Genomic DNA, 13,073 nt, shown 5'->3' with positions numbered 1-13,073 from the left:
AACATGTATAATATCATGTATGAAACGAGTCGCCAGTCCAGGTTCAATGCGCGATGCTGGATGCTTGGGGCTGGTGCACTGGGACGGCCCAGAGGGAGGGTATGTGGAGGGAGGAGGGAGGGGGGTTCAGGATGCGGAACACCAGGTATGCCTGTGGCGGATTCATTTCGATGTTTGGCAAAACTAATACAATATTGTAAAGTTTAAAAATAAAATTAAATTAAAAAAAAAAAAGAACACAGACCTTAACTCCTGAAATTGTTTAAACATTATACTGAAGCAATCTACTGAAATCAGTCTAATAAAAGACCATCAATACAGAAGGACAACACGGGGTTGTGAGACAGAGGTTACCTTGTATACTGCATTCGCTGAAGTGTCCTGTTCTTACTCCAAAGTAATAGAGTAAGAGTTTGTAAGAACTCCAAAGTTCTTACAAAGTCATGGACTTTGTACATGATGTTTGTTCCCAAGTCCGAGAAGGGCTCTGTATACTCCTTTGGTTTCTTCAATTTGCCCTTACCTCACACTCAAGTTCTTAATGACTCGTGAACACCTTACTCAATTTGTTAACCACTGCCTTGCTGTCATACAACTTATTAATCTTTTTTACTTAAACTTTACCATTTCCAACATTTAATAGGATCACCCATGACTTTTTCATCACCTCTTCCTAAAGGCAGTTCACTGCAATTGTCAGCTTTTCAACACTTTTTTGGGGGGGACTGTATATATTGAATGTGTTAATTACTGCTTACAGCAAAGCGACTTATAGATATACACATACATTCTTTTTCCATGTCCTTTTCCATTATGGTTTGTCACAGAATATTGAATATAGTTCCCTGTGCTATACAAAGTTGTTTTTAACATTTCTTTAACAACTAACGACATGTTCTTCAACCTGGACTATAAAAACTACTCACATTAGAGTTGGAAGTCAGAGCATAGGTGGAATGACTGGGAGCATATAACTTTAATAGTCCGAGAATACCAGAATTGGAAGAAACAGAAATTTTAGCCCAACTCTCTGGTTTCACAAATGACAAAGACAGATAACTTGGTGACAGCTTCCTCTCTAACTTCTCTTAGATTCTACAAAGAACTTGGCCTTGACCATTTGGGTCCCGTTATTTTGTTTGCTCTTTAGATTACTTGCATTTCAACATTTTTTACTGCCTCCACAATTCAATATTCTCTCTCAATACAGTGATTATCAAAAAGGTTGAGAGTTGTCCACCATGTTCATTTTGAGTTAATAGTCCAAATAATTCCACCCAAAACTTACTCTATCAAAGACAAGACTGAAAATATCTACTTATGACCAAAATCCTACCTATCTTCTATGTTACTCTTTTACTACTAGCCTCCTATAACACATCAGTGTCATCTACTTCCTCCACACCAAATTCCTCTTCCTGTTTACCAGAGGGGGGCAAAAAGAAAACCTAATCTTAGCACTCATGTTCAGCAATTTTAGATTTCATTTTTCTTTCCCCATTATTTAGATAGATTCCTTATTAAATCACTAATTTACCAATCTTCAGACTTGTTCACTAACCAACCCCTTTCTTATCTATCAGTTCAGATTACAAACTGGTAATTAGCACCCAAACTATGAACTAGATGCTGCCACCTACACATCATTCAAAAATCCACTATCAAATATGGAATATTCCCTCTGACATTCTCTTACATAGTTCCTACCCTCTTACAGGCTTTTCTACTACAATAGCTCTACACATACCCTGCTCTTCACACAAACCCTTTTCCATGAATAAGGCTGATCCTGTATATTCCTTCTGTCTGTTCTGCCTGAAATATTGACACTCCCATTCCCATCCTCCTCCTCGATGCTCACTCCAAAAGCCACTCCTTGTAAAGCCTTTCCTGAGGTTTCTTCTTCCTTCAAACGACAGAGCATTTTGTTCAGAACTGTCTGCTGGGAATTACATATTTACATTTGAGTACTTTCACATACACTCCTTTTTATAAATTACTGGAGGGCAAAATCTCCGGTTCTCAGCTTTGTTCTTCCCCTGCTGCTTAGCACAGTGCCCTGTACATGCTAACCTCTCAAACACAGCCAACCTGAAGATGGGCTTTCTCAGGATTTTTTGGTAAGTTGGCCAATAAGTCACAATTGGTTTCTTAAGCCATTTTACTAATAAAAATGTTTTATTTATACCCTGGCATCTGAACTCTTTCACTTAGTTTAAAAAACAGAAACAAAAAACCTGTCCTAATTTCAGGGGATCTGGCCTATTGAAACGATCTTCTTGGTCTCTCTTTGAAGTCACTTATCAACTAAGCAAACTCGCCTTTACTTAAGCCATCATAAAAACTAAAATTTATAGGAGCCAGAAAATAAAACAAGTATTCCCGGTTAATTTGCTAGAGAACAGGAAAAATTCTGTGGTCATTCTGAATTGCTGCAGGGTAAGTAACAAACTCCAAAGAAGTAACAGCACAGAACAAGAGACTGAAATATGATGTGAGAGCGCCCCAAAGTAACACCTGTACAGAAATGCTTCTTGTTAACAGAGGGAGTTCTTACAGTCTTCCTTGATGACACGGTGGATGTTGCCAACAACTGCTACCACATGCTACTGAAGTCTCCAATCACTTTTATTTCTAAGTTGGCAAATTTTTTTAATGTAAGCAATTCAGTTTAAAAATCCTACATGCCTCTTCTACACTAGGCAGGGAGTGGAAGACAGAGATGAACTTATGACTTTCATAAAACAAAAAATCTCAGTATGGTTTTCTCCACTTTGTACACACTCTCAGCATTGCTTCCTTTCCCCCTTTACCAGCTATCTTCATCAGCCCAATTTTGTTCAGATCACCTATTATTTGTACTGGAAAAGGAGGTGAAAGAAAAAAAATCCTGCCCCATGAATTTGATGGAGCAAGGAAAAAAAGGTTGGGAGAGCAAGAGGTTATTATCCCCTCTTGTCCCTCTTGAAAAATCACCAATCTACAAGATGTGTCTTTCATAAGCCCATCTAAAACATGTGTAACAGTCACATCAAAAATTAGTAGCCCTCTTGTAAAAGTGGCACTGAAAACAGGTAACGACATCAGGTATTTCGTATTTTATTAGCAGACCCTTAAAAACATTCCGGATACAATGCTGGTACTGAAATTTTAAAATCTTACCTTACTAATCAAAAGATCCATACAATGACAAAGCTAAAATGTTCTTTCTCAGTAATAAGCGTGAATCATAGCAGTCACCCTGCTCCACCCAAAAGCCACCCTAGCTAGGACCGGACAGTTCAAAACCTGGACAGCTTTCCCTGCTTACTCTATGCCAGATAGGAATTCATTTCAACACCTCAGGGTTTAAGTGTGGCTATGTAGCAGCAAGGAAACGTTATCCCGTACTGAAATTAACCAGGATACTTCATTCTTTTTATTTAGCTGTGCCTTTTCCACATTTAAGAAACTTTCCCCCTTCCCCGTTTTTGAGGAAAAAGCTCAACAGCTACTCTACTTGAAAAATGAACAATCTATTCAGATTTTCGAAGTAAATTTGCATTATTCCTAGGTTTGGGAGGAGAACCGACTTCACACTGTCACTATCCAAAAGGTCCCGCACTTTCTTTCAACGGAAGCCTGAGCCTATGAATTGATTAAATACATGTGAAGAACGGTTCCCAGATAGCCTCTATAAGCTGAGGAACGAGTTTCAGTCTGGTACCAATCTACTCGCACGTTTCAAAGTTACTTGGTGTGGAGCAACCCACTATCTAGGAAAGATCTACTTACCACTGGGGAGGAAGAAAAAAAAACCAAAAAGCTTCTTGATCTCAAGAACTGAAATGCACCAACCCACTATCTAGGAAAAGATCTACTTACCACTGCTGGGGGCGGGGAGCTTCTTGATCTTAAAAACTGAAATGCAACAACCCACTATCTAGGAAAAGATCTACTTACCACTGAGGAGGGAGAGGTGGGGGAGGAAAAAGAGCTTCTTGATCTCAAGAACTGAAGTGACACATCAAAGAGGCCAAAGCTAACCACCTCAAACACAGCGGCAGACCATCAGGCAAGCCCCGGCCCCCATTCCGTTGCCATGAAAGTCCCAGGGAGGGCCTCACACAAAGCTGGAGGGAAGGAGGGGAGGCCGCCGCCCCCCATGCCCCCAACTTCTCCCTGCACCCGGAGAAGGTCCGCGGGACTCACCAGGACCGTGGTGCAGATGGACCTCAGCTCGGACTCCACTTTCTCCCGGTAGTCCTTGATCAGCTGCAACTTCTTGTCCGAGGTGTCGGTCTTCTGCTCGATGCTGGAGATGACCCTCCAGGCGGACCGGCGGCCCCCGACCACGTTCTTGTAGGCCACCGACAGCAGGTTGCGCTCTTCGTTGGACAGCTCGGCGCCCTGCTCCGTCACGGCCTTCATGCAGGTGGCCATGTCGTCGTAGCGTTCGGCCTGCTCGGCCAGCTTGGCCTTCTGGATCAGCTCCGTCTTCTCCATGGGGGCCGAGGGAGCGGACAGCGAGGTCGAGCGCGGACCTGGGGGGCTGGCGCGGGGTGGGGGGGCGCGGCGAGGAGGCCTGAGGGCGGGCGCCGGGGTGGGTGGGGGGGGGGGCGGCAGGAGGGCGGGGGCGGCGCCGTCAGACAATACGCCCCGCCGCCCGGCCGCCCCTTTTGTCCATCCCCGCGCGCGCGGCCCAGTTGAATTTCCCTCCCCCCGCCCACGCTCCCCACACCGCGGGGCGCCCCAGAGGGTCTGGGGGGTGGGGGGGACGCCCGCCGAGCCGGGCTGCGCGGCCTGAGGTAGAAGCTGAGGTGAGGTGAGGCGGGGGTGACGAGGAAGGGCCGCTCCCGCGCCCGCCTGGGGCCCAAGATGGAAGCGGCCGTTGGCCCGCACCTTCCCGCCGGAGCCTGTCCCTGAGAGCGGGCGTTGAGACCCGCCGCTCTCCCTCCCGCCCCCCCGACCCCACCCCGGGGAAGGCCTCCCGCCGGACTCGCAGGCCCCGCCAGACCTTCGAGGAGGGATTTCCCCGTCCCCCCAACCCGGCCCCGCGCCCCGGGGCAACCCCGGCGCTCACCTTCACGTCTCCGCGGCCGCGGCGCGAGTCCCACCTCTTGGATCCCTCTTCTGGCTTTAGCCGAGGACCCTCCCGTCTCAGCCTACCTCGGAGCCGAGAGGCGGGGCCGCCGCGCGGCCCGGCCCCTCGCGGCCGCCCACCCCCGCCAATGGCGCGCCGAGATGTCCCCGAGAGTTCCGCCTCCCTCCCCGCCTCTGGCCAATGAAGACTGAGCGCGCGGAAACGGGGGCGGAGGAGAAGGGGGCGGGGCGGTAGGGGGGAAGGGGAGGCTAGGAGGGTGGGTCGGCTTGGGCAAGTTCGGTTGGCCGGCAGGCTGCGGCTTCGGCCACGGGGTTTCCTCCAATTAGATCCAGGGTAAAAGGACGTCACTGTTACCATGGCAATGCTGTTACCAACGCCCCTCATCCTCCCAGCCACCCCCGGCACTCGTGGGCGCGGCACGGGAGCGGGAGGCTCGCACGACCTCTTCTGCGGTGGCCGGGTTCTCTTGCTGCTGCGGCGTTGCAGACGGTTCACTGCATCTTGTTGGCTCCCCATGCAGCTGCGGCTCTCGTCGGCCCGGGTGAGGTCGGACCTGGGAGGGTAATACCATTGGCTGTTTTGTTACCCAAACTCCTGTCTTTCCTCCACCTTCCTATTCGTGACAAAGGTTTGGAGCTCGAGACACTGAACACAGCCTTTAATGACGTTGCGATGGGGACCGTGAATTAGAAATAATCCCATCCCCATTAAAGAGGAATTAGTTCCTGGAGAAAGTGGCATAAGCTTGGGTTTTACACGATACGTTCTTTTTCAGACCGGCACCTAAAACCTGAAATTCCCTTGGAAAATTACCCCCCTCCTCCAAAAAAGTCCAGGCAGTGCCAGATATTATGATTTTCTTTCAAGTGGGAAATAACCTTAGGGATAATTGGAAGAAAAACATACATTTAATCCTGCCTCCCCCCGCCAAAGCAACTGTTTTTGTATTTCTTTCCAGACTTTCCAGGTCACGCGTTTAAATACTTATTTTTCACATCACTGCTGTCTTACATGTACATGCTTTTTATATTCTAGTACTATTTTTGAGAGGACAATCGAAAAGCTAAACTTCTCTCCCTAGATGTTGACTGCTGACTTTCCCTTGTGAACACCCCTCTGAAATGAGAGCGATCGCCTCAGATGGCTTCTATTCAGGGTCATCACCAGCCCTTTCCCTTCCCTTTAAAGTGGGCGCTCCCCTCCTGCCACTCCCTTCTCTCCGGAATGTTCCCAGTACCAGACTCCAAATAAGGTGGCTGTCCTGGGTGTCTGGAAAGTGGTCTTTGTGCCATCTGGGCTCACACAGCCGTGATTCCAGTTCCAGCACATCCAAGGAAAAACAGATCATTGAGAGCAAAGAATGCCACAGCCAAGAAAGAATTTCACATTCTAAGTGGAGGTCTTAGAAGCAGATCTGGAGACTCTCTAGAATGGAAGATCTGAGCACTGACAGATAGCAGGAGAAGGTGCGAATTTTCCAGAAATCTAAACTCCCTCCCAGCTGCCCCTCCCTATCCTGACTTGTAAAGGTTGCTTTGTGCTTTGACAGACAGGAGAGGGCTGGGCTGGAAAGGGCTTGAGTCTTAGTGCAGAAATGCCTTACTATGTTGCAGGGTTCTAATGGAGGGCCCTGCTGTTATTTCTGGAATCCCTGGGGCCAGGCTGTAGACACACGAGTGTTTATGGCCATGTGGGCTGGGGTGGAGCCGGACACCAAGAAATCCCCATGGAAAGAATTTGCATGTGCAAGGGCAGATAAAATGCTTTCTGTATGACCAGTGCATTTCGAGCTTACTGGAATTAGAGACAGTTCAGGCGAGAGGAGAGACAGCCCAGCAGAGGTGAGTGGGGGATGGAGACCCCGAACAGGATGGTCAGGGGATAGAACCTCTGGTAGGGAGGGAGGGTAAGGGCAAGAACACTAATTCTTTATCAGAAAGCCTGGACTGTACTGCCATCTCCCGAGGTGACCTTGGGCAAGGTTTACTTCTCTCTGTAACTCAGTCTCTATAATTTCTGCTTTCATCCAATCAGATATTTATTGAACACCAACTCATATAGTTACAGTCACCTGAACTCATGGATAAGAACTGCTTGGAAGCAATGGCACACTATAAAATTATATTTCATCAGGGACCAGAGGGGTAGGTTAAATCTAAAGTCCTCTGCCCCTGAAAGAACTCAGAAAAAATTAAAGCTCTGGGGACTTGAAGCCCCTGGACACATAAAGAGCTAACACTTATTGAGTGATCACATGTGTCAAACACCGTTTTAAGTCTTTTGCAAGTCTTAACGCATTTAATCTGCTTAAAGCCACTATGAAGTAGGTAGTACAGTAAGTCCCCTGCCTACAAACCTTCAAGTTTCAAACTTGCAAAGATGTGAATGTGCCTTTGACAAAGGTCAGGTGTGAGTGACACTGCAGCTTGTCTGCCATCTCATATTGACGATCCTTCAAGTCTGCCACCTCCCTCCTCCAGTCAGTAACTCTTCTTGGCTGTTCCCACGATGCCAGCCCTTGTATGCCAGCTGTTGTACTGTACTAATGTACTTTTCAAGGGACTGTCCTGAAAGATTAAACATGTTTTATTATTTGTGTTTGATTTGTATGTATTATTTGCGTGAAAAGTATTAAAACCCATTACAATACAGTACTATACAGCCGATTGAGTTCGTTGAGTAATTGGGCTAATTTTGTTGGATTTATGAACAAATTGGACTTACAAATGCACTCTTAGAACAGAACTCATTCATATGCAGGGGACTTACTCTACTCTTATGATCACCTTCTCCGTTTCACAGATAAGGAAACTGAGGCACGATGCTTGGATTGAGCATAGAGTGGAAGAGCTAGCAATGGCAGAGCCTGGATGGATGTACCCCTGTGTGCACTGCCTGGTGACCAAAGCCCGTCCCTGTAATGGCTCTGCCAGCCCTCTGCTCACCACTGTAGGGATGCTAGGAAAGACCACACTAGTCTCTGTTCTCTAGGAGTTTCATCCTAGCTTAATATAAAACGTGTTAAATGTCCACATTCAACGTGCTGGGAAGAATTCTAGGGAACAGAGAGCTAAGAAAGAAAGCATTGAGTTCTTACTTTATCTGTTTGATGTTCTTGTTATTTTTTCTAAATTGCTTGGTGAGAAGAAGCTGCTGGAGGGAATACACTGAGCTTGAAGCCAGAAGATCCTAAATCCCAGCTCTGTTATTTATTTGCAGTTTGACCTTGAACTTCCCAGGTGGCTCAGTATAAGAGACATAGAAGATACAGGTTCGATCCCTGGGTCAGGAAGATCTGCTGGAGTAGAAAATGGTAACCCACCCCAGTATTCTTGCCTGAGAAGTCCCATGGACAGAGAAGCCTGGTGGGCTCCAGTCCACGGGGTCCCAAAGAGTGAGACAAGACTGAGCCACTAACATTTGACCCTGAACACCATGATCCTCTCTGGACCTCAGTTTTCTAACCTGTAAAAGCAGTCCTTACCCCAAAGACGTCGTGGAGCTATCCCACAGGAAACGTTAGGCATACAGCAGGCGTTCATTAAATACTGCGGTTTTTCCCCCTTCTTTCCCTCTGCTTGGTGGTAGAGTGCAGGGGAGGAAGGTAAGTGCCAGTTCTGTTATAAGCCTCAGAGCCTTATAAAAAGTTAGTGAAGGCTTATCTCTTGAATCACTGTTGTAATTAGTGGAGTTAATGGTCTGCAGAATGGCTACACTCAGTGTACACTTCTGAATGAATGAGTCCTTCTGGTTGAGTTTACTCTCATAAATTGTTTCAGTGGTTTATTTGCCCAGAGCACTGGGTCATCCCGAGGAACTTCTTCCTCTCCTGCCTTGTGGCAGGTATTTCACTGACAAACATGTGAGTGGGACTTTTCACTGCAGATTTCTGTATAATCACCATCAGTGCTTCTGTTGAGAGGGTGGTTGAAAAACTGCCTGACTGTCCACTCCACTGGGAGGGGCTGAATGAGAGTCACTGAGAGCCAGGACAGTTTGGTCAGGGCAGGGTCTTCCCACACATTTCCTGGCTGAGGGCCTGGGTCAGGCCAATGGAACTCAGTCTCCCATCAGCCCTGCAGCGGGCAAAGCTCATTCTTGCCATCTGCAGGCATCCGTCTGTGCTTGTCAGTGTCCCATTTCTGGCACCTCCTGGATACCCATGGGCTATTTATTGTTTTCCGACTCTCACTGTGTGTTCTCAGGGAGAAAAATCTAATCAAATCATTACATCATTAAAAAACAGATAAGTCTTCCGGCAATAGTTCTTCTGCACGATTTGCATTTTAAAAGAAAGAAAGCTCTTACATTTGAAGAATAAAAGTTCACTGGTAGGGGAATTTCCTGGTGGTCCAATGGTTAGGACTCATGTAACATGGCCAAAAAAAGAAAAAAGTTTACTGGTAGAATTTCATGCATTCTGAACCAACATTTGGTCCACTAGCCTTTTGGGGAAGGACTTCAGCATTCTGACATTTCTCCAGCATTTCCTATATGTCAGTAAGGTACTTTAAGAAAAAAAAAGATTGCTTTTGTAATGATAATAGTGATGATGACAGTATTGATTAAAAGTGTAACAGCACACATCATGGCTTCCCTTGTAGCTCAGTGGTAAAGAATCTGCCTATAGTACAGGAGACCTGGGTTCAATTCCTGGGTCAGGAAGATCCCCTGGAGAAGGAAATGGCAACCTACTCCAGTATTCTTGCCTGGAAAATCCCATGACAGAGGAGCCTGGCAGGCTACATACAGTCCATGGGGTCACAAGGGTTGGACACGACTTAGAGACTAAACCATCGGCACACATCATATTAAAAATGAAACAATACATAAATGTACAAAAGAAAGTATAAAAAGAACCGGTGAAGCTGTCTCTGCAAGGGGACCATTGCAGGCATTTGGGGGAACCTCCTGCTAGACACAGCTGCTGGTTTCATGTGGAGACATGCATGTGGTTTTACATGCGTAAGATTACATTCTTCACTTTGTTCAGGGCAATGGTTAATTTTATGTGTCAACTTGGCTGGGTCACAGTGTGCCCAGTATTTGATCATACATTATTCCAGATGTTTCTGTGAGAGTGTTTCAGGGAGAGATTAACATTTAACTTGGTGGACTCTGAGTAAGCAGATTGCCCCTTCTAATATGGGTGGGCCAAATCCACCAGTCGAAGGCCTGAATAGAATAAGAAGAACGATCTTACCTGAGCAAGAGAGAATTTTCCAGCAGACGGACTTCGAACTTGCTCTGTGATGTCAGCTCTCCCTGGGTCTCCCACAAACTTCAGACTCTAACAGAAATACAGTTTCTCCTAGATCTCCGCCCTACAGGCTGATCTTGGAAATTTTGGATTTGCTAATTCCTTGTAATAAATCTCTCTATATATCTATCTTATTATTATCTTATATATGCATGCATGCGTGCTAAGTCACTTCAGTCATGTCTGACTCTGAGAATTTATGGATTGTGGCCTGCCAGGCTGCTCTGTATACGGGATTCTCCAGGCAAGAATACTAGAGTGGGTTCCCATGCCACCCTCCAGGGGATCTTCCTGACCCAGGGATCAAACCGGCATACCTTAGTTCTCCTGTATTGACAGGTGGGTTCTTTACCACTAGCGCCACCTGGGAAGTGTATGTATGGTGGTGACAACGCAGGAGACACAGGTTCGATCCCTGGGTTAGGAAGATTCTCTGGAGAAGGAAATGGCAACCCACTCCAGTATTCTTCCCTGGGAAACCCCATGAACAGAGGAGCCTGGCAGGCTACACAGTCCACGGGGTTACGAAAAGTCAGACATGACTGAAGCGACTTAGCATACCTGTATATCTTATGATTTTTCTCTGGAGAATCTTGATTAATACTTTCATTCAACAAATGATATGATATCTTTAACTGGCTTTAAGTGTTTGTCCGTGACATCAGATTCACCTCTGAGAGCTTCCTGAGAGCTAGGGTTTTCTTCTTTGATCTTGTATCCATAGTGCCCTCTCAACAGAGGTGAGCCACCCTCCTCTGCGGGTGAATAAACTGATGCCCAGGGAGGTTAAATTACCAGTCTCAATTGCTAAACTACAGAGGTAAGATTAAAAAACAAGTCTGGGTGATTTCAATCTTCTTCTACAACAATAAACAAGACTGCACTACCGGCCATGGAAGATGAAAACTCCAGTGTTTGCTGGCCTGGGAACAATGTTTAGTTATCTGAGGCTCGTGGGTGGCTAAGTATATATCTGCTGGTGAGTCAGCGGCTGATTTTATTTTCATGTGGAAGTCTCTGTTTTTACTCTCAGTGTCTCTGCAGGGAGAGGATACCTCTTCATCCTTTATCTGTCCCCTTTAATTAATTACATGTCTGTCTCTCCTCTCTTCTCCCTGTGCGCCCTTAAGTCTGTGACCTTCCAGTGGGCAGAGTTTCATCTGCTTTCCATATCCCTGGTGACTGACTAATGGAAGACATTCATAGAGGGTTTGTTTTGGGGCTTCCCTGGTGTCTCAGATGGTAAAGAATCTGCCTGCAAGGCAGGAGATACGGGTTCATTCCCAGAGTGGGGAAGATCCCCTGGAGGAGGGCATGGCAACCCACTGCAGTATTCTTGCCTGGAGAATCCCACGGACAGAGGAACCTGGCAGGCTATGGTCCATGGGGTCGCAAAGAGTTGGACACACCTGAGTGACTAACACGTTCACACTTCACACTTTTGGGCCGTTAAGGGAGACATTTCTGATACCAGTTGGTGCTCTGTGCTTACTTTGTTTCCAACCATATACGAAATCACTAGAAGGTTAGTAAATTCACAGAGGAAAGCATGTGAAGCAGATTCATAGATTCTATGAATACGGAATTGCATCCGCTTTGACAAGCACACCAAAAACCTTGAGGTTGACCCCGAAGGGACCCGAACATCAGAAATAGTCCTAAAGTTTCCACACTGATGCTCACCCATGGAGGAGTGAATGAGCTCTCCAAGGAGTTGCCCACCCCTGACTCAACTTCCTATCTGTTCATTCAACAAAATATCGAAGGGTCTATCCTGGGTCAGACACGACCCTCGGGGCTGGGATTCCAAAAAGAATAAAGACACAGCATTTGCCTGGTGAGAGCCTGATGGAGAGCAGGGAGGTGGGACAGCTCAGAGGGGCAGCAGGGAGTTCTCCCTGGCTTCTCAGTTCTCAGTTGCTCGACGACCTGACTTCCCAGCCACAGCGGTTTCTAAGTGACTGTTCAGAAAGTAGAATTAGTTTCAGAATAGAATTACTCCTGAAAGCCCCTCTGAAATCCACTCGACCTTCTTTCTCATCCAATGATTCAGAGCAGAGGAAGCGCTGGGGCTCCAGGGCCAGCCTGGGCCTGTCCCTGTGTCTCTGTGGAAGGTCTGTGCAAGGCAATCAGTTGACAGATAGAGACGACAGACCTATGAAAAGCTAATGAGCTCGCCATGCTGACAGCACGCTCGTGAATGTGGTGAGCTTTCCTAAAGCCCACCAGACTTTCTGTAAAAGGTGTGGCAAGCACCAGCCCCACAACGTGACCCAGTGCAAGAAGGGCAAGGAGTCTGTATGCCCAGGGAAAGCAGCGTTAGGACAGAGAGCAGAGTGGCTGTGGTGGGCAGATGAAGCCGATTTTCTGGAAAAAGGCTAAAACAGCAAATATTGTACTAAGGCTTAAATGCATTGAGCCCAACTGGCAGATCTGAGAGACTTCAAGCTATTAAGAGCTGCGTGCATTTTGAGCTGAAAGGAGACAGAAGAAGAGTAAGAGCCAAGTGATCCAGTTTTGAGCTTCCTAATTTTGTTTTATTATGAAAATAATAAAAATTTGAGATTATTTAATTTAAAAACAAATTAGAAAGCCCAAGAAGCTGGTGCCTTTTAGTGGAAGGGCACACAACCCATATGTCTTAGGCAGGTCTAGGTAAGCAGCAAGGAGCCTCAATTACCACCAAAAATGCTCATTATGTTCTTATTTTTTTTGCTGTTGTTGCTCATG

At 46.5% G+C, this 13,073-nt stretch overlaps 1 protein-coding gene and 1 pseudogene across 1 annotated transcript in view; one reads left to right on the top strand and one right to left on the bottom strand.

The window, feature by feature from the left end:
- The window catches only part of YWHAQ (tyrosine 3-monooxygenase/tryptophan 5-monooxygenase activation protein theta), a 31,217-nt gene extending 25,997 nt beyond the window's left edge, over positions 1–5,220 (bottom strand). The window contains exons 1-2 of the mRNA XM_061433351.1: positions 5,063–5,220; positions 4,192–4,564 (exon numbers count right to left, since the gene is read on the bottom strand). Of these exons, the coding sequence (XP_061289335.1) occupies positions 4,192–4,485 (294 nt within the window). The 5' untranslated portion in view covers positions 4,486–4,564; positions 5,063–5,220. The remainder of the gene's footprint in view (positions 1–4,191; positions 4,565–5,062) is intronic.
- Positions 5,221–5,438: 218 nt separating this feature from the next.
- On the top strand, positions 5,439–12,864 carry LOC133256606 (large ribosomal subunit protein eL42-like; annotated as a pseudogene).
- The last annotated feature ends 209 nt before the right edge of the window (positions 12,865–13,073 follow it).

This window comes from Bos javanicus, chromosome 11 (genome assembly GCF_032452875.1).
Source record: "Bos javanicus breed banteng chromosome 11, ARS-OSU_banteng_1.0, whole genome shotgun sequence".
In the NCBI taxonomy this organism is placed as follows: domain Eukaryota; kingdom Metazoa; phylum Chordata; class Mammalia; order Artiodactyla; family Bovidae; genus Bos; species Bos javanicus.
Note: the sequence above shows the minus strand (reverse complement) of the source record. Positions and strands in the feature narration are given on the sequence as shown.